Genomic DNA, 25,750 nt, shown 5'->3' with positions numbered 1-25,750 from the left:
TAATGACAGTCAGAAGCGATGGCTGCACAAGGAGACACATGTCTGTTCTCCGTTCTTCAAATGTCTGGCTTAAACTCCTGCTATGTGTGAATAAAGAGGACAGGAAGTGGCAGTTTGGCAGCTCCAACCAGGAGTGTCACTCTCAATTGCGTCCCCTGCCAGCTCCAGACACGTCGCGCGGCCTGAAGAGGTCACGGGCCTGACTCCTCTTTTTCTGTCACCCGCTCCCTTTCCTTCCCTCCACTCCTCAGCCCGATTTTGCAGGACATTCCGTTTCAAAGCCACCTACGCGACGCACAACAGTCACGGGGAAGAGAGAATGATGTACGGAAGACACGAGTCGGAGCGACGGCGGCGCATTTTCTGAATACTCCAATAAAACATGAGGCTTGTCTTGTCAGATTACCCTGACACCCTCTGTCAAAATCCCAGCCATGTCTCGCTGAAGCAGAGAAGCAGATGTCCTGAGTTAGCCTTCCTCTTCTGGACAGAGCTGTCAAGATTTACTCGTGAAGGACACTGAAGACGGCGCAGATGGAGAGGAGTTATCTGAGGTTTAGCTTGTTTGTCTGTCAGAAACGAGTTTCATGATGAGAAACAATAAACTCTGCGCCTCAGACATCTGCTCGTCACACATAAATAAATATATATCTGTTAGAAAAAGTTCCGAATCATCTTGTGCTGAATATATTATCTGTTTTTTTTCTGTAAGTCTGTCTTGTTTCAGTAGAATTTGACTAAGCCAACAGACACTTGGTGAATGATATATTTATGATTCATCGTCTCATTTTCAAAGACAAACTTCTGCCATTTCCTAATGTTAACAGAGACCAGACCTTGTTTTTATGTATAAATATGTTCTGTTTACATGACTCATAAATAAACCAGACTCTTCTCAGATATTCTGACCTTTTCCTAAAAATACTGACAACCTTTAGTTCTTAAACTTGAATATTTAGTGGAATATAAACCTTAAATACAGCTGATTAATGAAAGTCATTTTTTTTTACAATAGATTATCATATAGCAAATGTTAAAACAGAATTTTCTTTAAAAAAAAATTAAGGTTAAAAATACTGCTCATATTCACTTCTAGAAATAAAGCTTAAAATATCTGAAAATTTTTATTGCTTATATTTATAAACAAAAACAGGAAGTCACTCTTAAGGTTAGAAGATGAAAGTAGGTTACATAACTAGTAGTTAATATGTGATAAAACCTGATGGAATTATTAATATATAGATCATTACACTGGTCAGGTGTTTAAATGGGGCCATATTCTACAGTTGTCATTTTACATTAAATTGCAGTCTGATAACATATGCTTTTAGTTTAATCTGCCCTAAAGTTACATTTTCAACAGAATGAACACATTAAAGCTTTGGAAATAAAGAAATCATGTTTTATATTGTGGTAGCTCAGATTGTTGGGAACTAGGCTGAGAAGCAGAGGGTTCTCGGGTCGAGTCCCAGTGCAGAAAAAAACATGGAAGGTGTTCTGAAGAAGGTGCCAGAACACCTTCAGAGCACTGCTGAGGTATCCTTGAGCAAGGTACCCAACCCACACATGCTGGTGACTCATCCAGGGTTGGACCCTACCTTCACCTATATGTTCACCCTCCTGTGACCCCGAAAAGGATAAAGTGGTAAAGGAGACAAATAGACGAGAATTGCGATACTGCTTGTATGAATGATTACAGGAATTTCAATCAGGAACCTACACACACATCTATGGGACACTCTAACTCTAATCATCACCGCTAACCCCCAAAGCTAACAGTCCTTTGAAGATAGGACACCAGCCAAAGTGGCCTCACGTCCTAAAGATGTCCCCACCTTGCTAGTAGCGTCCATACTCGGTACTCAAAATGTAGCAATTACAAGAACACACATCTACACACAGAAATTCAAGTTCTGTCCTTCAGATGTCACTTCCTACGCTGGCTGCTGATAAAACAAAGCTCCACAGTTATAACATTATGTGCATTAGGTTCTGGATCCCAGATTAAAATACACTCCTAAATATGTCATTTGCTTCCGATAAGGGATCACTCTTGATAACAAGCCCATGGCAAACAGAGGGGAAGTCAAATGGGTTTTGATTCCTCTCCCAATCACCCCGTAGCTCCACACTAATGTAACTTGATCACAGCACTCTCAAAGACGGAGCCCCATGAAATGACAGTTGAGATTAATTTTGTCAGTCTTGTAATCGCGCCTTATTGATGTGTTTCCTGCGAGATGGCACATTGGAAAGAGCAGCTTCAGCCACAGGGCAACTGGGTTTCATACAGCAGGCATGGATGGACACGCAACGCTGACCTCCTGATCGCACACCTTTACACTGTCAGCCAGACAGGCGCTCACAGGTAAACGCTGATTTATTGCGGCTAAATTTAATCCTTCTTGTTATACCTGACCAGAGGGTGTTCTTAAAACCCACAGTCACAAGGCAACAAATAAAAAAAAGGGGCATGAGGAAAGATGACAGTAAATCAAGTAGTGATTTCATGAAGGTGGCACCAGAGACAGGCCGATCCATCAGAAAGGCAGCGGCGTGTGGACATGTTGCCACGCGTGTTGCCAGGTGAGGTGCCAGGCAGTCTGAGGCGTGTCCTCTGTGCCAGCGCCCCGAGGCTTCGCGTCCTCGTCACAAGGACGGAGAGGTTGTCGGGACCAAACGCACTAAATCATAGACCTCCTCCAGCCCACTGTCAGGGCCGACACAGCCCAGGCAGTGCGCACATACTGGGAGGCTCAGAGATGCCACTGGTCCACTGTACTGGGTTGCTCCAAGTAATAGTCACATCCTCTTATGCCAATTGATACGGTGATGTATGATGTTGTTATGACACTTTGCCTGCTTTTGAGAGTGCTCCAATGTCAACAAGGCTTTACACAGAGTGAATGATTCCTCCTAAATGCATTTTAGAGTTTTGCACAAATACATTTTCAGAGCTAAGTAAACAATGCAGGCCATTATCTAGATGTATTGTTTATGCATTTTTATTTTTTTTTAGCTCCGTGGCTGGGATGAGTAAGTGAGTGAGAGAGCAGTGAAGTGAGCAACAGAAAAAGGAACAGACGGCGACAGAGAGACCGAGAGAGAGAGAAAGAGAGACACCCTCCCTTGCCAAAAGACATCAGCTCCATGAACTGCTCGGGTAGATTTTCCATTCCGTCAGCATTTTCCTTTTACATGCTGAACAGATCGCTAAAGGTAGCACTTAATGTGATAGGAGACAGGATCTAATGGATTGATACACAGGTTTTGACATGCTATTTGAGCATGTAGCTCACTATAATTGCTCGTGTCATTGTGCATTAAACTAACGATGGACGGAGTTGCGCCCTGAGACGAGTGTCTTTAGCAAATCTGTCAGATATCACACCCAAATATGTCTGACAGCTATCGCAGGCGGCAGCACAGTCCAACACAGAGGAAACTGTGAAAACTTACACCCGTGCCATCTTAAGCCCGCAGTCGTTCTGTGACGTTCCACAGATAATATTAAGAGGCCGTCTCCTGTCTCTGTTGTGTCACTTTCACACGAAGGAAAAGGGGAACAAGTGGAGGGAGGCTAACAGCGTCCTGGTATCTCCCAGCCCGAGGCTCAGCCATGTTCATGGCTCAGCACAAGGCTCCAATCCATATTTGTTCTTTTTATAGACCTTTAGCGTCTTTGCATCATCTCCACATGATTGTTCCAGAATGGTCCCGCCCCCCCATCCAGACAGCAAAAGCAGCCTCCCTCTCTCTCTCTCTCTCTCTCTCTCTCTTTGTCTTTCTTTCTGTCCACAAGTTCAGAATCTCAGCCTACACTCATTGATTCTTTAAGGTTGATCGTGAGCAATGGCAATATTAGCTGGGTAGTGCACACTTTGTAAATATGTTGCCTTCAAACTCTAAAAACTGCTTTCTGAAACCTTTGTGCTCCAAAATGAAAACTGAACATAATTAGCAGTAACATGTAATAACTAAAGTTTGTGCTGCTAAGAAGCCTCTGCTATATTTAGATTTTTTTTCTTGAACTATTTAATGGAACAGTGCTTTTTCCTATTCACAGCTGATTATATTTTCTGCTATTCTATAGATATATAAAATGACAAGGGCGGTTGTTTTGCAGTGTCTTACAAAGAAATGTCATGAAGGAAGAAAGAGATGAGCTATTAAAAGTTTGATCTGAATCTGAATAAAAGGAATCCAACGAAGTTTGAATTAAATGTTTTTTTCTGCAGATAAAGAAGCATGTAAGAGGCATGCGAAAAAAAAGCTATTTGATTCCAAAAATTCCAAATATTGAAATTTGGAAATCTTCTATTGACTCAAATCCAAGAATTTGTGCTGAAAAATACCAGAAACACGGACCTTCAAGTCCTGATGAAATGCTTCTGTGTCATTAATTGACACTGACCCCCTCCACTCATTAGAGAAGAGGTCAAAGGTCCAAGGGGAAGCAAACTTCTAGCTGTGAGCTCATCACTGTTGTCAGAAGACATTCACCCTTAGAAGCTGCTTAAGCAGACAACATTTAACACCACCTTCCATCTTGGCACGGAAGGAAGGCGTCAGACGGGAAGCTTGTTTTTAGCCAACAACACGCTCGTTTATTAAATCATGATGTCAAGCTGGAGACACTCAGAAGAACGCTTGATTTGTCGGTCCTTTTTAATAGCAGTTAACCCATTTTATCCTCTTCACCTGTTGATGTGTTTAAGACCCTGATTAACGCGAAGCATTAAAACAGAGACAGCTTCTATAAATCTTTAAGAAATCGCCATTTATAGACTTTTGGAATCATAGCGTTTTTCAGCGTAACGCGGCCGTCAGCGCTCGTTTGCACAACGCGAGGCCAAACAAGACAGGAGGAGTGTACATCAACATGCCCGAAAGACTCCCATCGCTGTTTTGGCAGCCATTTTGTTTTGCTAAATGCATAGCCTTTCCTCCCTCAGCTGTCTGTCTGTCGGCGCTGTCAGCCACTCTTGTGTGATTGGTCTGATGGGCTTGATGCTCATCACTCTGTCAGGCTAGGCTCGCCTTTCATTAGTCTGGGCCCCTCCATCCGCCACACTCACACAAATCACATTGACATCCAAACTCCTCAGATCCACAGAGCAATTTAACTGATATTCATTAGAGGGATGACAAGAGCTGATGGGAGATCTGCAGAGTGGAGGAGAGGGGGGACTCATTCTCCTCCTATCCTATCCCTGTCCTGTCCGCCTCCTTTCTTCCTCCTTCACTGCTGACTTTGTTTTAGGAGCACTGAGGCGCATCAGCGTCTATAACTACCCAGCCCTCAAGGATATTCAAGACAAAGGAACAATGGATAACACATCTAATCTCCTCTTTATCATCACAGGAAAATACAATCGAGAGGAGTTTTGTGTCTTTCATGCTAAATAATTGGCTACAGCAGATCCAGAGTTTCTACACTGCTCTCCTCCGGCAGCAGCTATAATGCTCATCCAAGCAGAAGTCCAATCATTTATCCCTCTCCCTCCAGCCCCTCATTAACCCCCAAAGTGTCAACTATCTCATTAACGCCCCCGACCATTCCCACCCTGAGTCCATCACAAAGCCTGGAGCTTTCACAAACACTGTTTGGAAAAAGGGGGCCGCATATGAAAGATGAATCTATATGGGCAAGGACACGGTGAGCTCGGAAACGCTCACCAGATATTCAATAAGGCGGCCCGGCCTTTTTCATTTACATTATCAATGACTACCGGTCTGAATCCCATCTTTCAATTATCACCCTTTGTTAAGGGCTTTATTCTGCTTGTCAGATGTGAGTCATCGCCGGGTTCTCCCACAACGTTACACCGATGTATCCTAAACGTTTCGAGGGCCGTGAGCAAGTCTGAGGCGGTAATGAGTTTGTGTGAGAAGACGGGGTCAGGACACAGTGTGTGTGTGTTAATTAATCTGTTCCCGGGTGGGAGGAACTGAAGCGAGATGATGAGATTTAAGAGAGTAAATGGGTGTGCTGCACTCAGGCTGTCCTCTGTTGAGTGAGCGAGCAGGGTTAGAGGGTGGGCAAATGGCCGTCACCATGGTAACCAGATAACTTCCCCCCAGCCCCGAGTCACTCGGGCTGCCAGTGATGACAAGCTGAGCCCGAGAACATCGAACAGAGAGAACATGGCGTCCTCAGACATCTCTAAATAAGACAAAGGTGGATTTTACAAGAGCTGCCTGCATGCGCCCATTTATCCTACACCTTGACTTTGACAAAAGTTCTCGTTACATGGCACTGAGCCGGAATTGTGACTACTCTGATAGCATCAACACCTGCCAGTAATATTGTTAGACCCAAAATCCCGCTTTGAGGGAATAGCACCTGTCTGCGCACGCCGCACCACTGTCAGCTCGTCTCTGCGTGCATATATAGGATCCCCTTTACTTTTTCCCAGGGACAGTCTTGGAGTCCAGGTGTGTGCCAGATCTGCTGTCTGCGCCCAGGGCTCCTGATGGCATCCAAGCCCCCGTGGTAATCAGCCCGCTCTGCCTGCTGTTGCAGCCCGCCCGCCCGCCTGCTCCTCCTCCAGTGGCTCGTTTCAGAAACATCTGGTGGTTTACATGCAGCACGCACCACCTGCCAGACGCCTCGCAGGCAGCGCCACCGCTCGCACCTCTCCAGCAGCTTCGTCCCACAAAAATACGATGACAAAGAAATCACCAGGAAAAGCAGGACAAATTGTGGGTTTAAAGACAACGGCGTGGAAAAATGCTGAGGTTTGGCGCTCAGCAGCTGCGGCTTTACGAGAATGCTAATTCTTAAATACTTAGTCATTACAATGTAGGACAACAATTCTGATGCTTTTCCTGCCTTCTTTGCAATAAAAAACAGCCAGGTTTACGGTCAGGGACTGACTTTAAAATTAGTTCTCGACGTGCCTGGCACACCTCGAACTCTTAATAAAATGGCAAACATTAATTTTACATTATTAAGGTAGAATGCATTTTGATATTCAGATACCTAAATGCGGTAAACAGGAAAGAAAACCAATATGTTATGCAGCAGTTAATTCATTTTAATCATAGAAGCACAAGGCATTAACATATTTGTAATTTTTTTTATATCAAATAACATTTATAAAACTATTGTGCAAAAACAATGTCCTTTTCATCTTCTTCAAAGGCTCTGCACCAGTGGATAGTCATAGTCCTCTTAAATTAGGAAATATAACAAGTATGCATAATTTAAACAGCGAGTTGTAAGCTTATATGCTATATATACATTTTTTTTATTTTTTTTTTTACACAGACCTGGAATTTAAGTGCCCCTTACTCAGTGATAAAGAACAAGGCATCTTTTACAATCAGCAAGAAAACCAGGAGGCTGTAAACAGAAAACTGTTAAAACAAGCGATGAACCTTTGCGGTCTGGCTGATTTCTTCTAAGGAGATTTCCCAGGCGTTTGGCTGTTTTAAAGGTGTAAGAAAGTGACCAGTTTAAAAGGGGCATAATAAAATCTGGACAAGACAGGAAGGACTGTACAAATGTAAAACTTGTCAGACATGCAGCAAGTCAGAAACAAACTCACGAGTAATACAAAATAAATAAAATAAAGTTAATACATTTCAAGTTATTAGCTGACCTTCTAGCCATCGTGATCATGAAAAAACAAAAAGAAAAAACATTACCACAGGTCGACAACAAATTGGACTCAATGTCTTTGACCTACAGTATATCCTCATGAGAAAGAAATGTATTCAGAAATACATACTGTAGTGATCAGAAATGCTAACAGGCTGAGATGTAAACACCTTGTGTAGTCGTCCATGCCATATTTGCACAACAGCACGTTTTTTTTTAATTATTTAAAGTCATTCTACATGTATTTTCCAGTATGACTACTGCTGAGAGCAATTTAGTGTTTCGCTACTTCGCATACGTATAGCAGATGGTCCTCGGGAGACTTCCCATGGCTCTTGCTGAGGTGAAGCTTGATTGCGTGCTTAGTGGCAAATTTACGGACACAGAGCTGGCAGCGGTACACTGCCCCATTACTACTGCAGTCATCTGGTGATTGCGGGGAAATAAAGGACTCCAGGGGAACCAGTTTCTCAGAGAGAGTGTGGGAGTCCCTGATAGTCTGTTTGGGTGACAGTTTAGCCAGGTCCTTGATTCTGAAACCCAGGTGGGCTTCCAGGTGACATACATATGCTGCTGGGGTTCGGACTTGAGAAGCACAGTCGCTACAGAAGAACATGGGCTGACCAGAGTCCAGGTTTTTAAGGAACTTTGTTCTTCCGGTTCTTCTAAGCTGATACTTGACATTAGCCAACCAGTGGCTGATGGTTGTCATTGATAACCCAGTGAACCGAGACACGTGCATCCTCTCCTGGGGGCTGAGGTCGTTGATGATGTACTTCCCGTCAGATGTCTGCCTCAGACTGGATGCAAATTGGGCCTGCAGGAGGAGGAGGTGCTGGGGGTTCCAGTTAGAGTGACGGCCTTTACGCTTGTGGCCGTTCAGCGACGTCTCCTCTTCATCTTGAGTAGAGCCGACGATCTCGTCTTTGTCCCGTGACCGCGAGGGAGGCTTGGGGACGTGGTGCGACTGGGTGAGGTTCCTCAGCATATCTGAAATATCTGACAATGCGTTTTCATGGAGAGGGCTGCTGGATGTGTAGGGAGAGACCACTGTTAGTTTTGTTGGCGTAATAAGGGAGGTGGGAGAGATGGAGGAGGCGGTGGACGACGGAGTTAGCGGGGCTGAGCCATTGGAGCCTCCTCTCTTAGTTTTACCTTTTGTAAGATCAATAGGCTGGTCATCGCTGGGCTGGCAAACACTATTATCAGCTACGCTTTCAGATTTTTTGGTTTGTAAGGGAGGGCCAGCCACAGCAGCTCTCTCCGCCATGCTTTGGTTAAGCCTAGAGAGCAGACTCAAGGGATCTTGGTTTGGTAAGGCAGGCTTGGCTGCTTTCCCCAGATGAATGTTCATTACTGACTGAAGAGCACTTAAAGGGTTGACAAAGGGCTGCTCTGGAGGGGTATGGCCGGTTATGATGGCAGTACTGCATTTCAGTGTAGAGCTGAGAGGGGAACTGACTGCCGTCTCTCTCTTGGATTCTGTATCCGGGGACGCTCTGTCTCTATGGCTCCCCCTGTCACTACTGGCCGGTGTACTTGCTCTCCACTCCAGAGGAGAATCAGCTTCTCTTCCCTTGGGTGACTCTCCAGCTTCACTACTACAGGAAGAGAGGCGGTTTTCCATCTTTGGAGACAACTGTTTAACCCTTTGCTCTACCTTTGCTACCTTCTCAGTCACCTTTTTCACCAAATCCTCCATAGCCTGGAAGTTGTTGCAGGGGAAAGGGGAGGACTGGCTGAGAGGTGGAGAAATAAGGGGCTGGTTCTTTGCAAGAGAGGAGAAATTTCCTTCTCCCCCATTAAATAGTAATTTAAGAGGGGAGGTCTTTTCCACGTTGCCCTGTTGTAGTTTGATGGCACCAGGGAATTGGTATGCTGCGTGGATGCTCGGGTAGCCCCCCCAGCTCGGATTCCCACTTTGAGCCTTGTTGATGGCTGCTGTCACAGTGTTTTCCAGTGATTTGAGAATGTCAAAGCCTCCTTTAGGACTCTCCTTCAGGTCTTCCTCAGTAAGATAGTTATACTTTGAGATATCACATTTTTCCTCCTTTTCTGCATCTTCCTCCTCCTCCTTCCCAACTGACACCGCCACTTGTTTTTCAGTTCCAACTGACTCTGGCAGAGTGCACTCTTCCTCAATCTCCTCTTTTTTGATTTCTTTAAGAGGAGGAGTAGTAGCAGGGGAAGTTGGGGTGGTTTGAAGAGATGGAGGGGAGAAGGTGGAAGGGGCGAGTGGGACAGACTGCACTCTCGGTTCGGTAGGTGTAGTCACCCTGGCGGGATTAAGGGAGGTGGCCTCAGAAAGGGTTTGGGTTTTCTTTCCTACAGAGCTGGTCACTCTTAGGAAGTGCCCGGTCACCATCATGTGGGTTCTCAGCTCTTGCAGAGTATTATAGGAACTGCCACACTCCATACATTTAAGGATCTGGAGTTTGTTGGATTCAAACTGCCAGGCATAGCTAGTGCCGTTTTGGTGTCCATAGCGGTTATTTGAAATTGTGTAGGGGCTAGAGGACGTTTTTGGTGACACTTCACTCAGGTCTGCCTGTGGCTTATTTTTGGGGGTTCCCTCTCGAGAACGTGGTGAGGCAGTGAGGTCCAGTCCTACAAGTCCCCTTTTCTTTGAAGACATGATTTTGGCTGCCACGGGGGCCATGGGCTCCTTCAGAGGCACTTTCTGGTAATGTTTGGTCTTAATCATATGGACACTGAGGTCCTGGAGGGATTCAAAGGAGTGACCACAATACATGCACTTCAAAACTTTCTGGGCATCCTCCTTCCCCTCCATCTCTAACAGGGAACGCTTACGTGGTTTAGACCAACGCTTTCCGCCGCTGCCCGCCCTTTCTTGGTTGTCATCACGATAGTGGCCCGTATCGTTCATGTGAACCGTCAGTTCCACTAGGGTGTCGTATGCAGCACTACATCCTTTACAGCGAAACTTACTGGCCCCACTGAAGATGGATCCAAAGAGCTTTGGGTTTTGCCTGTGGAGCTGCACTGTACTGAAGAGGCTGTGCTCAGTCTGGACAGGGTGCCGGCTCTGGGGAGGCTGCTGCTGAAGAGTCTTTGCAACTGCCGACTGGTGCCAGTCGTAGCTACCGCTGCTGCAGCTACTACTGCTACTAGTGCTATTGCTGCGCGTTGGCTTCTCCGTCGAGGCTGAAGACTGCACCTGTGGCGGTGTGGAAAAGTTCAACGGTGACCACAAGGGGCTGGTCAAAAAGCTGGAGTAGATGGCCTTCATTTGCTCTAAGGTGTCGATGCCAAGAGGAGGTGTTTTAGCGTCACCATTCTGGGAGCACGCGGCCATGCCACCTTCAGTTTTTCTGCCCGTGCTCTCAAAGTCAGAGAGGCGGTCGCTGGTCTCGCTCACATGGGACTCACTGTCCACCTCTTGTCCTGAGAGCTCAGCAGCTCCAGCTGATTCTTGATCGCACGCCTGCTCCTTTACAGGTGCAGTGCTTTTCTCTGCAACTTCATCATTCACGTGAAGGTCATCCTGAGGGGCTGGGGCTCCGTCCTCCGCCTCTGCATCCTCAGCCTCCACAGTGTGCTCCGTCAGCTCCTCGGGAGAATAGGCTGCGAGCAGAATGGAGACAAAGACAGAAAGACAGAGATAAGTTAAATTGCAGGGAGTGAATACGCTATGTTAGAATAACTGGTGAAAAAGTTTCCCCGCTATGTGTGCCCGAGGACTCCCAGGGATAAATGAACCATCTGTGTGGGAGCCTTTAAAGCTGAGCTGAGAAATTACAGTCATCCCATTTCACCTCATCAACCATTGAGGTGTTATTTTCCTCTAGGCGAGCCTGTATTTATATACTACCCCAGCCACACAGAACTTATGCCTCCCCTCTTTTCCCTCCTTCTATTGGAGGAAAACAAAAAAGAAATATCTTGGCAAAAACATAATGCACCATTTTATTTATCTCAGGGCGCAACAGCTTGAAATGAAAACTAAATCTGAAATTAATGAAGCCCAATCTCACTGTGGCATTCTCCTCTGGGGTAATAAATGAGTTGGATCAACCTCCATCTGTCAGTTAATATGTCTGACGCCTCTTCATCTGCCTCTTTGCCGATCACATACACACTCGCACACGCCAACAGACACAAACCCGCAATCACGCAGACAAAGAGCACATCGCAAAAAAAAAAAAAAAAAATTGAGAGGAGGATGTCGGGAGTTTTGCTGAAGAATAATTGACATGTTCAACAGACATCCCACAGTGTCATCGCAACTCGAGAGAGTTCACTGGTTTTTTAATATGTGAAGGATGCAATGTGATCAAGCAGAGTTTCGGAAAAAAAAACCATTAAATGTCATTCAAACTCGAAAAAAGGAGGAACGACAACTTTGGTAAAAGGAGAAGGTGAGAACATGATTGCCAAGCTCAAGCAATGCATATGTATATGTAGGCGCGCTCAGTTTACAGGGTGAGAAATGAGGGTGCGTGCGCATATTTGTGTCAGAACGCACGCAAAACACACGTGCCTCCAGTGGTAGCTAGTTCACCCACCCAGCACTCACACCCCTTCTTCCCGAGAATCAGCATTTCCCCCCTCCCTCGCTTCCTGTCCACCTCTCTCAGAAAGCCGCTCAACTCAAAGAAAAACAAATCATCCCTGAAAATAGCGGATAACATGTAGACAGGTCTCGGGCCATTAGGGTGGCGTTGTAAACGAAGAAAAAATGACACAGGAGGAGGTATATTCGCACAGTTTAGCTTGTGCGTGTGGATACAAATGTACGCCGTGGCTAAATCCTTCACTCCCCCCGCCGCGACGCGCAAACACGTCCAGTCTAAACAAAAATGTCATAGCTGAAACAACTCTCATTTCCACAGCTAACAGCCAATCTCGTGGAAGCCATGTGGCTGGCGCTGGTTGATTTGGGCCCTGGGGGTGCAGTCAGCAGGCAGTCCCACTAAGAGGCCAGCCTAATGGAGACCTGGCAGGTGCGGACCACTCTCCGTTCTACTGGAGATTTGGTTTGTCACTGGGTATCCATTACCTGCCATTCTCCGCTGATAGGCCCCGACAGCCCTGATCAAAAGATGTCGTCGGGGCCCCAGTCTGCTTGGCAGTCAGTGGCATGTCGTTTGTAAAGAGGGCCAAGCAGGGTGTAAATAAAATGACATGATCACTTCCCCGGCCCCTCATGTTCTGGACACAATTATGATAATGTAGACGTGAAGGGCGGAGGGGTTTGTGGGGGGGGTCTGGTTGGATAGAGTGGGGGGGGGGTAAATCGCACACACTCCGCACAAACACGCGAGAGAGATATCTCGCTTCTACCCGTGCTCAAACGGCTGCCCACACCCTCTTTCCTTTCACATTAATTTCTCTTCTCTTCCTCTGGAAGGTATTCGTGTCAGACTCTCATTTGAGAGAGGAAATCCATCCAGGATGAGGCAGTTAATGCGTCTGCCTCCTGACTAGTCACAGATGTCATCTTGTATCAGGTGATCCTGGCAAGCCGCTTGACCAAGTTGTCAGGTCACCTTCCCATTTTTTCGTCAAGAAAATACCCCGGATATTTCTAAACACGTCACACGTCTTCACCAAACTATGGCCTCGTTGCATTTAATGCGCCGTAATTGCGCTCGCTAGCCTCACCGGCTCACTCTCATTTGACAGTAAAAGCTTTATACATCATAAGCCTACAATGGCGGCCATATAGGTTATTGTTGATTTTTCATTAAGTCTTAAAGGTGCGGGGGGTTGGGTGTGTGTGTGTGTGTGTGTGTGTGTGTGTGTGTGTGTGTGTGTAAAACCTACAAAGTCTAGTTGTGCTCCCAGCCAATTTAAAATGCAAAACAAAAACCATTATGTCTGAGCAGTATCTGTTAATTTAATCCCCAATGACTGATAATCCATCACACAGGGCGACAACCACATCCAATTATTCTCCCTGGCTTGACTGACAACAGAGGTGATTTATCAAGCTAATAAAAGGTGATGTGAGCGTAGAGACTCCTTTGGAATAAAAAAGATGATTATGAATACAACAATACTGTTTGGTGCAGTCCTGGCTAATATCTGAGCATATGTTGCGGGGCCGATAAAGGACAATTTCAGTTGTTTATAATTGAGAGGGAAACAGATGTAATGAGGGAGTGAGCTGATGGCATGTGGGGAAGGACGAAAATCATCGGGCTCTGTGAAAAGTTTCCTAAAAATGTCAGAGGCGTGCTTTCACGCAGTCGACATTTCAGTCACGGCTCGTGCAGAAATAGCAGTAACACTTTCACGCCACGGCAAAAGCTGCGAGTGGGGGGTGGAGTGGAGGGTGGGGTGGGGGGGACGTGCGGAAACGTGCATTTCACCTGAATCTACTAACCTAAAATAAAACACTGCATAATTATAAATAAAGCCAGTCAGTCAGTCGTGACACCGCGTCACCCTCCTCCTTCGCACAAATGCGCTTGTGTGCACACAGAGATGAGAGCGATGAGGAAAGACAGTGACATCTTGGCATGCAGGAGGCATTCCTGCAGAGTATCATTTTCATAAACATAAGGACCGCAGACGAGGAGCGAGATCATCTGATAGAAATACTGCAGTGCTGCTCTGAAGATCAGCAACAACAGACAGGGCAGGGACGCGAGGGTGATTAAGCAGGAAGGTGGCGTGGCTGCCTCTCAGCCTGTCACTGTCCCAGGGGTTATTTTTTTCCCTCCAGTGCCGCTGTCTGTTTTTTAAAGTGCTTCTCCACTTTGCACCCCTCTCTCTGAAAGATTAGCTCCGATTTGGAAAAAAAAGGAAAGCTAATTATTGCATTACAAAGAACGCACATTTATCAAAGATTGTAATTTCTCCTAATCAGCCCCGTCTACTTTTCTGAATCTAACTCTTGATGATACATAATCCAAGTCTGGCCTCCGCAGCTGGGAAAACAGACTGGGAGGCAGCTCACGCCCAACAGCAGCCAAATAAACAGGATGTGTAATTTAAAAGTCTACCTATGTCTGACCCTCAAACTCCAGAGAAAAAAAACCAACAACCTTGCCAAAGGCGTTGCAATATGAATAAGGTGAGTGCTTTGTACAAACATTGAGATTTTCCCCAAGAAAAGCTTCGGAAGATTTCCTTTTTTTCCCTCATGTAATGAAAAAGTTTTATCTGAAATATCCTCAAAACTGAGCTAACCTCCTTATTTTGCCTGTTTCCCCTGTATTTTATAAAACCCAAGGCTAAGAGTGAAAACAGGACATAGTTTAATTCCATTGTGAATTTATATGTGGTTTTTGGTTTGATTACATCTTGATTTCTTATTTGTGTGCACTGCACTGTGCACGGGAGGAAGTCATCAATCACCAGCACGTAACAGTTACATAATAGATTGTTATTATTATTATACTGAAGAACAGTGGATACAATAAACATGGTGAGGTTTGAGGTATTTGAAGTCAACTGATGATCAGATAGTTCAGAGAGAAGAGGGAACTGTGGCGTGTCTCGGGGACTCCTCCGTTTCTGGCTCTCGACTCCCTTAAAACAACACGGCTCCTCAGCAGGAGGCTCTTACAGACAGGAAGCGGCCCCAGTAAACTGCGGAACAGGAAGTCACCTCTGCGTTTCAATCACAAAACCCCAAACCACTGACTTCCACTCGCTCTTTCAAGCTCCCCAGCTGCTGAAAACTCCTTAAATAGATTAGAATAATTCAGTCCAAAACAGCCCCATTCTGTCAAAGCAGCAGCAGATCAGTTACATACCTAAAATGCCTCCTTGTTGTACACATTTGTCAAAATAACACACTCAATCACTCTCAAGTTCTCTCCCTTTGATCGCTGCGGTCTGGCTGAAAGTCCCAGGAGGAAATATGGAGCAGGTGATCTGTGGCCATCTGAAAAATAAATATGCACTGACGTACTGACAAAGGTGCACTTTCTTGGCTTTTAAAACCAAACTCGGCAACTGCATTATGCTGATACAGCCGATCATGTTTCTGGTCATCATAGATGGTTTTGTCATTTTGCCTTTGTGTGTGTGTGTGTGTGTGTGTGTGTGTGTGTTCTCTACCCCCTGATGGCTTTGTGAATAAACTGTGTCCGCCAATTGTAGTGCAGGATGTGTGATATGGGAGATGGGAAAAACAGAGAGATCGTTCTGGCCCCAGGCGAAGCTTAGGGCTGAACCATGTCAATGCACATCTTAGAAGAGAGACACGTACACACACAGCATGCAAGACTGAGAGAGAGAGAGAGAGAGAAAGTGGGGGTCGTTAGAGAAAGAGACAGTGAATATATTCATCCCTCTATCGAGTGTTGCGTTATGAGTCGACATGCAGACCTTCAAGACCTGGAAACTCCTCCAGTTTATCTACCATGAGCTGCAAACAAACACCTCCTGGTGCTCTAACAACCCCCCCAACAGTCACAATAAATGCCAGTGAACTGGAAACACACCATAATGCAATGCAAGCATCTGCTGCAGGTGCAAACCCAAGGGCAAATGGATCGGGACAGGGAGGCAGGGAGGTTTCAACCCAACACGACTGGTTTGGACCGGCACTCGATTATCCTGCAGTCTCGTGCCTCGTTCCTCCAGGACCTCTCAGGGCCTCAGATTAGCAGCTCTCAAACAAAGCCTTAATGAAAGAGACACTGCTCCCCCATTCCTTCGACTGTTTTGGTCTTTGCTTGTGTAAATATGGGTAGACAGTTACAGCCGAGACCGGGAACACTCAAGGATCCTGTCCATGTTAATGGGAATATTGTAAAAGCTGTTTATATGCTTTTCTTTTGACAGGTATGTAAGTAACATAGGCAGGTCTAGGGTGAAGCAGGCATGCTAATAGGTCAAATTCCTGGGACCTGCGTCCCAAGGATGCACTGAAGGCTGTTTACCTTCATCTGATACATGGCAAAGAGTTCATATATTCTCTATTTGGCACAACTTCAATGGCCTTCTTGCAGCCACACTGTAATTGAGAAACAGACAGTGAAAAGGTGTCGACAAAAAAATAGTTCCAAGCATGTGGCTCAATGATTACGAAGAGCGACAGGATTACAAACTAAAGAAAGTATGGAATGCGATCGGTCTGGAGTGACTTAAAACGTAATACACACATACTGACAAGGGGCGGAACCATATAGTACTATGTAGACATTCTGCAAATAACGGTTAGCATAATGTGTCTAAAGATAGCTAATACTAAACGAAGGTAATACCTATTCAGACATCTTCAAACCACAACTGCTGGCTAAACTTGTTTTAAAGATATTCAGAGTAATAAAATCACATTTGTACTGCACAGCAGTTCTGTCATAACAGACGGTTTTGTTTCACAAAGTTCAGTTCACTTACAAGTAATTTCAGATTTCCTAATTCATAATCTACATTAGATTTAATAGCACCTATGAAGAGGTGAAAGCTGGAGAAACGTGTTTTTCATGCTTCTCGGGCTGCATTTTACGATAAGGCGGGATAAGAAGCCTTTATTGCATCAGAATATAACGAAACCTTCCGAGCAGCGCTTATAAATATACATTCACACAGGAACACGCGCTCATCGTCACGATCATAAAACCAGTCATAAAACAAAGGCAGGGAAAAGTGCAATACTATAAAAGATGAAATAAATAATATGGCAGAAATGGAATTTGAATATATATTACTGAGGCTACCATTACGATATCTTCCTAAACATAAGAATTAAAGATAATAATGCAAATCACTGACATTAAAGACTCAAAATGTAGCACTAAGGGCAGAGGTCGGCAGCGGCCAAACGAAGAGCACTGTGTGACAAGAAAACATGGTAATAACAAGACAGCAGGAGAAAGGCTAGCAAGTGCGCTAGCAGTGTTTTCAACAAGCGCACATACGATGTTGGATTGTTTTATTGTGCTTATTTGTTTTCACCTCAGTGCTCCATAGCACAGACTAAAAGTTGGACGGTGGTTGTTTTAAACAAGGGGACTTTTTCTTTTTGTTTGTTTTTTTGGGGGAGGTGTGTGTGTGTGTGTGTGTGGTGTGTGTGTGTGTGTGTGTGTGTGTTTAGAGGACAGGGCTGAGGCTCAGGAGCGGGACGGCCGAACCGACCCCTCTCGCAACACACAGCTGCTGCCATGATCGCCTAGCAACGAGGAGCTGATGGACGCGGCCCGAAGATGGATGGACATCATAAATCACGGGAGTGAGTGGGAGGAGGAGGGAGAGAGGGAACAAGATGAGGACACTAAACAAAACAGCAGCCCCCACCCACCCACCCACCCACTCTTCACCGACCTTGCCTTGACCCCTCACTGTACTGCTGTTCACCACTGTCGGGGACTGTACTGGGCGAAGCAAAATGGGAAAAACCTCGATAACCATAACAGCCAGTCGGATTGGATCTGATGGATCGTTTCATACCGAACAGCCGCCATAAACTCCCTCTCTGTCTGCCCTATAGGTTCTAAGACTTTTCTCGCAATTCCACTATAACTTTTTTGATGATAATGATGACAGACTACACCTTTCATAAGTCAACCCTCCAGGCAAGGCAATCTGGGTAGTGTAGTTGTGGAATAAACATCCCTGGGCTATCTGATTATGGCCCACTGCTGCGGCGCTGGTGTCTAGTAACACTCAGAGAGAGCGCTCAGCCATCCATCACACCGTGAGTGTCTGTCTAAGGCTTTCCACCCTGCTTCTTCTCGTCCTGGCTCTCCAGTTACAGCCATACATGGCCGGTCTAAATAATATTCTCCGTGATAAATGGCACTATAAGCCTGGTATCCATCATTAATCTGATTTTTAAAGAAGCATCCATCTTGACGAGAGCCTGTTATGGCCGCGAGAGAGCAGAGCGGCTCGGGTTCATTTAAAGGCCAGGCTGCTGCATGAGTGATACCTGTCAGCCCTGCTCATCAGGGAGCTGCACACACACAGCTCATATGGCATTAAGCACCGACGCCATATGGCTGCACACACGCACGTGCGCGTGTGCATACGCTCACTTCCACAGTCCTCCGTTGCACGTTTAGTGTGAATATATTATGAGTACATAAAAAGCGGCACACTTGTCGGACTTTATATTCCCGGCCCTTTCATCCAGACAGATGTGTCATGGAAGATCATGACGCCGCTCGTTAAAACACAAGTCGGTGGAACTCAATCCTCCCTGTCATCTCGAAAAAATCTACCTTCTCCTTGTGGGTTTTAGAAAAACTTCCCTGGAAAAACTCACTCACTCAGATGCGTGGACATCTGTCTCTCTGTCTCTCCATTACCCTGTCTCTCCTTCCCGACTCTTCTCCTCTTTGTTTCTCCGGGTCTACTTTCCGTCCTCTTTCACTCTCTCTTTCTCTTCCTCTCTGCCCCCTCTCCTTCTCCCTTCTCCCAGTGTCTGGTAAAGCCTGTTTGATAAATGACACGCGTCACAATGTCAGGAGCGAAGGGTGGGTCAGTGATAAATGACTCTGTTGAAAAGGAAATCGGCTCTCTGGCATGGCCCTGCTATTCTCCTCCTGGATTGGGTTTCAGGACCCCTGAAGACTGGAGCAAGCTCAGTTTCCCCCCTAAAAAAAAAAAAGAGGACGCATCCAACCAGACTCTGATGCTTGCTACCTTTGGGAGGCGTGGGAGACAGGAGAGTGGGTGGGAGGCAGGGTCGGAGGGATCCAGCTTGTCCCAATTGTCGCCACAGTGCAGCTGCATCTATCACAACAGCGGTGGGACTATTTTTACAAAGCCTCCGACTCGGCCCAGACAGCAGCCTCGGCTGAAAACCTCGCTTGAAAGCACACTGAAAGCTGAAAGGAAAACGCTTTTCTATTTGTGACACTACTACCGCACTTACACTTGTCTCTCCCTGCCGGAGCCCAACCCAGTGGCCTGACATCTGCCAAGTGTGTGTTAAAAAGCGAAGAAGGCCCGTTTCACTACCCCCCCACTCGTCCTTCTCGTCCCCAGCGCCAGCACCTCCTCCTCTGCCTCCCTCCCCTGTGCCCTCTTTCCCTCTCTCATACGCTCACTCGTTGGCAGGGTGGCGGTATTATCGTTACACGGGCGGGATTTATGGAGTCAGGGCCCATGGCAAAAACAAAAAGGCATCTGTCAATACCTGTGGGAAACACACCTCCTCCTCCTCCTCCTCCCTCCACAGGCATACAAGGCCTCATTAGGTATGCACTTATCAGTCACATAGATCACAGACGTGACTCAATCTCACCGGAATCCAGAGACAGGACCTTCAATAACGGCGAGGCCAAAAACACACACCGCGCTCACACCTGCAAAGCGGTGGAAGACTATCGCCTTGAAGGCTGTCAGTCCGCACGACGGCTGAACAATTCAATCCCGGCTCCCAATCCGCCGCGGCGTGTGGTTGCGTACGTCCCGTTCAGTGGGTGACGTGGGAAAATTTTTTAGAAGCGAGCGGCAGACGCAGAAGGGAGGGGCCAGGAATATAGAAGGCTTAGTCAGTTCAGAGAATTATGGACAGAACCCAGCAGGTGGTCTACGGTTACAGTTCCTTTCATCACTATTATAAGCAGAACATTTGTGCATGCGCACACACACACACACAACACACACACACACACACACACGCACACACACGCACACACACACACACACACACACACACACACACACACACACACACACACACACACACACACACACACACAATCTTACAGAGAAATATAACTGAGGTCTGCCGATCTGGTAGTTATAATCCTGACCCTGCAGGGAGATTATAGCTGTTTCCTGATCATACTAACATTCCCACTCACCCCTGCCCTTCAGTATTGCAGATTCTCACCTACGCATGAAGTGCGCATTCACACATGTAGTCATTTGAGGGTTAGACACACTTCTGCACACACACAGAGCAGGTTGGAGTCGCTCAGGAACTAGCCGATGTTGTAAAACCAATGTCGACTGCTGTTAAATCAGCAGAGCATTCCCACTTCCTGCCTGCGGGGACGCTACTCCAAGAAGGCCAGTTTTGTCCCGGCTACCGCTAACCGGTTCTCTCGCTCGTGTCTGCTCGGCTGTTTACATGTCCAGCTGCCCCCGGTTGTTAAGAACACTCAGACCTGACCCAGGTAGGCAGGCCCATTTGTCACCTGCAGCGGAAAATTGAGTTACAGCACAACCAAAGGCGAGCAGCTCTGTGTAATATCAAGTTGATTACATCAAAGTGGTGGCAAACCTCATTGGGCCAGGCACCCCGAGCTTGTCATCTCCAATCACAGGGCCTGTCAGGACTCCATCAGCCTCGTGGCTAATTGGACCAACGCTAATGAAGCAAGCAAAACAAGTTTTCGACTAAGGAGACAGAAACCCTCGCAGAAAGAGAGACTGAGAGAGCAGAGACAATGAGGAGGCAGCGGTCTGTGTGTGATTGTGTGGCAGGGAGTGGAGGGAGGTGGGGGGGGGATTTTTCATGCAAGTCTCAAGGTTGCAGTGGGCTGACTCTCCCCCTAAGTCCCTAATCAAGGCCCATCATCTGTCATCCTTTTCTTTGCTCTCTCTATCACCATGCTCGGTGCTGCAATCAATTCATCATCACCCTTTGTGTGCCACTGAACAGTTGACAACTTTATAACTTGCAGCTGCATGGGCTGACTGACAGGGGTGGAAGGGGAGCACAAAAAAATGGAGAAATGAATAGATGAATGAATGCACAAAGATGCATGGTTTCAGGGAGAAAAAGTTGTTTTCTAAAAACACAAAACGATCTACATTACAGCCTTTATTCCCTTTTGTCAACAGAGGAACGGTCGTGCGGTGGGAAGAGTGTGTGTGTGTGGGGGGTGGGGGGTGGGGGGGGGGGGGTGGAGAGGAGACGAGGACGTGAAAAAAGGAAAACATCCTTCTCACTGATCTGAAATCAGAAAGCTTTCAGTCATTCTTTATGTGCTCCCCGCGGCCACTCTGAGGCAGTGAGCGTGTACATTAGGCTGGGGCATTTTGATGAAATAAAAGCCCAGGCCAGCTTATGGCTAAACAGAATGGGAGCACTCACTCAGCCTGTCTCTGATTGACCATTAAAGCCATTGATGAATGGGGCTGTCAGGGGAGAGACAATTAAATCAAACATGAAACAAAGCCGTTGTGACGGCCCGGTCTGACAGAGCAAACCCATTCCTCCCCTCCATTACATAGCACACGGCTCCTTTTACAACCTCTAACCCACTCCTCCCGCCTCCTCCACCGACTCTGTGTTTGTGTGTGTGTGTGAGCGACTGAATGTTTTTGGAGTGAATAAGTGAGGATGTGAACGCGTTAGTGTGATGTTCCCTGGTTAAAGTGTGCGTGCAGATGTGTGCGTGTCATCTTTCGTGGCGAAATCACTTTCTTTCCCCTTCTTTCACTTTTCCGTGAGTCAGTTGACCATCAGACGGGGAGAGAGAGAGAGAGTTGGGGCGAGCGACAGTAAAAGTACACTGGGCCTTTCAAAGTGGTTTAAACGTGACGTCAGGGGCCTGCAGCACATGGTGGGAAGTGATTTTCTGATGCAAATCGGGAAGGATCAGATCAAAGCGGCGTGACAGCCAATCAATCAACCGTCAAATCAGACATGGCAACTGTCGATTATGACTCTTTCCAGCCCACAGAATAGTATTGTCTGCTCTAAAATTGTTTATTTTATCTAAGGGAAAGGAAAGGGGGAGGATAAAAGCTCAGAGGTAGGGCTTTCCCTCCCCTGCTTGTGCAAAAGAAGTTATGCACTCGGATCAAATGCGCACAAAGCCCCCTTATTAACGCTTCGGGCGCAAGCGAAACTGTTTTCATTTGTTGCAGGCTTTACTCTTACAAACCTAATGTTGCTGCCAGAAAGGATCTGTAAACTACCAGGGAACAATTGGAGGCGAAAGTTTACAGCAGTCAACTCGCCCCCTGTGATCACAGTCGCTGTAAAGAGCGATTGTCGAATCGCCGCTTAACTACATCCTTTACGAAAAATAAACGCCAGACAAAAAAAATTCCGAGAAAAACTAGGAGGTCTCTCACGTAACCGAGGGTGACACAGCGCGCAGTCAGAGACCAAACACACAATAATTGAAAACGGAAACACTGTACAAAGAGCCGTGCAAAACAAAGCGAACAGCCGCAGTTTTAGAATCAAACATTCTTTTTACGCACATCGCAGTTGCCCGCACATACCTGCTGCGCGCTTTGGCGCTTCTTGTTTCCTCCGTGGCATTGTAAATCTGCTTGGATTTCCGCTGAAGACTTTTTTTTTCAAAAACAAAATTCAATAAAGGCTTCGCCGTATCCGGGAAGATCCACCTCTACTCAAAAAAAGAGAGTCGCGGCTCGGTGGAGTAGACTGCACAACATTGCGGAGTCCGAGCGCAGGAAAAACTCAAGAATCATGATCGGGAGAGCCGCGGTGGGTGTCAGGGACAGGGGCCAGAGGAGCCGGGCGAAGAGGGGAGGACAAAAACGTGTCTTCGGGCGTGCTGGCGAGAAGAATGACAGTGGTGTTAGTCAGCGTCCACCTCGGCTGCCTGGTCTGGCGACAGGCAAAGTTGAGGAATAAGAGAGATTATCGCGTCACTCACAGCGGGAGAATGGGCAAACCCACTGCTCCGTTAACTCTTTACTTCTCAGAAAGGGGCGGACGCCGCGCAAAAGTGTCCTCCCATCTCCGCTTTAACATAGAAGATCCAGCCATAATCTCCGCCAACAGCCTCAATAACGTTGCGTTAAATGTTTATTGTTTTGGCATCAGCACATTTTGGACATATTGTGGCATTTAAACGTCATTGAAAGTATTTGATAAAAAGCTAATCTTCCTCCCTTTGCAGAATAAAGTTATATCTTTATTAATGTAAGAATGTTAATAAAAGTTATGTTTGAGGTTTGTGGAACTATTATATTTGGCTATTTGAAAATACGCATGTGTTATTTTTTTTATTTTAACCTTTTATTATCTTAACGATGCAAATAGAAATTATTAAGAAACATAATGCATAAAGTAGGAGAAAACTACGACATGAAGTGATAGAGAATGCGAAGCTATAAGATCAAAATTACCCTCAATAATCCTTAATAGATGAATAGTTATAACAGCTACAAAGCAGCCCAGATCATCCAGTTTTGCGTTCTAAACACAGCTGGAAGCAGCAAACAGCTGGAGACCAGTACAGTCCAGTTTGATGACAAAAGATACGGCAAAGAGAGGTGACAGCACCAGGTAGAGCGATGGAATCAGGCCTTAACTGGTAACTAAATACCACGTAAATATATAGATTTTCCACATATTAAATAGATAGAAAACTGGTGATTTAGAGTCACTGGAAATAAAATCTGGAAGTAACAGACTGCCCTGCTGTAATTTTTTACTATCCAAAATATTTTATTCCTTGTTTGAGATTAGATTTTTGTTTTCTCTGTTATTTTAGATGTTAAAACAAACGCATTCATTACAATTATTTGGGGCTGCTGCAATACCGTGTATGTCCATAGTGGCCGCTAGACACAAAAACTCAAAGGTTGAGCCATTCTTTTGAAAGTAATATTGATGTTTTCTATTTAATTGTATTTGAATTTTTTATTTCATCACAATATACTGTAAAGTTATGTGCTGTGATAAGTCTGGCTGATGATTGTCCTGTTAAAATATCGGATTTAATCTTATTTATTACAACAGGAAATGTTTATTGTATTAAAACATTAGCAATGACTAATTTACAAGTGTGCCATATGTACGTAGTTGGTGGTCAGCATAGTAACAATATTATCCTGATAGATTATCCATGGTCATCATGGGTCATCCTGCAGGGATGAAGGGCAACAGTGCTCAGGCTGTATTGTTTTGAAACACTATGGCTCACATCATTAGACTAAGATCAGTTGAATGCACGGTTGTTGCAGATTTTTTTTATTCCAAGGGAAATAGATTAAAGTTATTCCTCAGGACATTACAATTCCCAGACAAATGTTGCTTCTCTCTCTCTCTTTCTCTCTGCATTGATAGCATATAAATGTAAAATAAAATGGTCTGTAGACCTGTTGTTGTACAAAATTTTCCCCTTTTTTTCTGAGAAATCTAACATGCCACAGCACCCTCCTACCAATTTACTGTGAATGGATAAATGATAGCTTTCATCACAGTGAAAGCATCTCCTCTCCCGTATCACGTATATCTACATTAGGTGGAGATCAAAGCCCTTTCTAGGAAGTATGGCAGCCTTTTTGTGTTCACCTGTGTCGCATTTTCTGGAGCCACCACTGATGTGTACTGACCCCTGCCGCAACAAAAAACACAAATTCCAAGACATTTTAAAACTCGCACACACACACACACACCACACACACACACACACACAACACACACACACACACACACACACACACGCACGCACGCATGCAGACACTCTCTCTCTCTCTCTCACACACACACACACACACACACACACACACACACACACACACACACACACACACAGGCAGACAGTGGGAAGAATTAAAGCCCCCTGTGATCTGGACTCACCTCTAGCTCCCCGTCTCTCTAAGAGGCTGGGTCCCTGTCACTTTAACAACATGAAATTACAGCCCAAATGGGGATGTCAGGGGTTAGCAGTGTCTCTAAGAGAACTATGTGAATATATTTCCTCCTATGGACTTGCCCCCATGGTGACCTCCCCCAGAAAGAAGAAGTAACCTGGTGATTGGCATTTTTACAGTCAAATTAAACCATCTTGCAGGCTGCTGAGGGTAAAAAGGGAAAGCAGCCGCTCCAAACTTAGTGAGCCATCACGGTGACAGAAAGTAGTGGGGACATGGTGTCATCCAACTACTGTATCGATTTATCCATAAATAGTATGTGGCCTCTACGCTGTGACTCTTCCAAGCTTACAGTGTAAATGGAAGTTATCTCAGTCGTGCATCTATCTTACTGTGATATGTGCATTAAAACCTGGATGTCTGCACACAGCAGCCTGTTGGTGTGTTTAACACAGGAAACATGGTATAGTACAACTGTGGGGTGACAATGAACATTTTAACTATTGAATGTTCTGCAAACTGTATTCATAATTCATTAAATTTAAAAAAGGGGCGCAAATGACAACGAAGATGTATAATTGGATATGGGCCGAGTGTACGTAACATTTTTGATTTCTTCCTGTTGTGTCAGCTCGCCCTACTCATTCTTTACGCTCCTGACTCCGGGATTATCATAAA

At 45.8% G+C, this 25,750-nt stretch overlaps 1 protein-coding gene across 2 annotated transcripts; it reads right to left on the bottom strand.

Moving 5' to 3' along the window:
• Positions 1–7,019: 7,019 nt before the first annotated feature.
• tshz3a (teashirt zinc finger homeobox 3a) lies at positions 7,020–23,327 on the bottom strand. Of its 2 annotated transcripts, none has more exons than XM_057052480.1 (2): positions 22,724–23,327; positions 7,020–11,191 (listed from the first exon to the last, which is right to left on the bottom strand). In XM_057052480.1, the coding sequence occupies exons 1-2, from the start codon at positions 22,761–22,763 to the stop codon at positions 7,881–7,883; spliced, it is 3,351 nt and encodes a 1,116-aa protein (XP_056908460.1). In that variant the 5' UTR covers positions 22,764–23,327; the 3' UTR covers positions 7,020–7,880. The 2 variants fall into 2 exon arrangements, with proteins under 2 accessions (XP_056908460.1, XP_056908461.1); XM_057052481.1 differs by lacking the exon at positions 22,724–23,327 and adding an exon at positions 18,799–19,580.
• Between the last annotated feature and the right edge of the window lie 2,423 nt (positions 23,328–25,750).

This window comes from Takifugu flavidus, chromosome 13 (genome assembly GCF_003711565.1).
Source record: "Takifugu flavidus isolate HTHZ2018 chromosome 13, ASM371156v2, whole genome shotgun sequence".
In the NCBI taxonomy this organism is placed as follows: Eukaryota; Metazoa; Chordata; class Actinopteri; order Tetraodontiformes; family Tetraodontidae; genus Takifugu; species Takifugu flavidus.
This window is presented reverse-complemented; position numbering and strand designations above follow the sequence as displayed.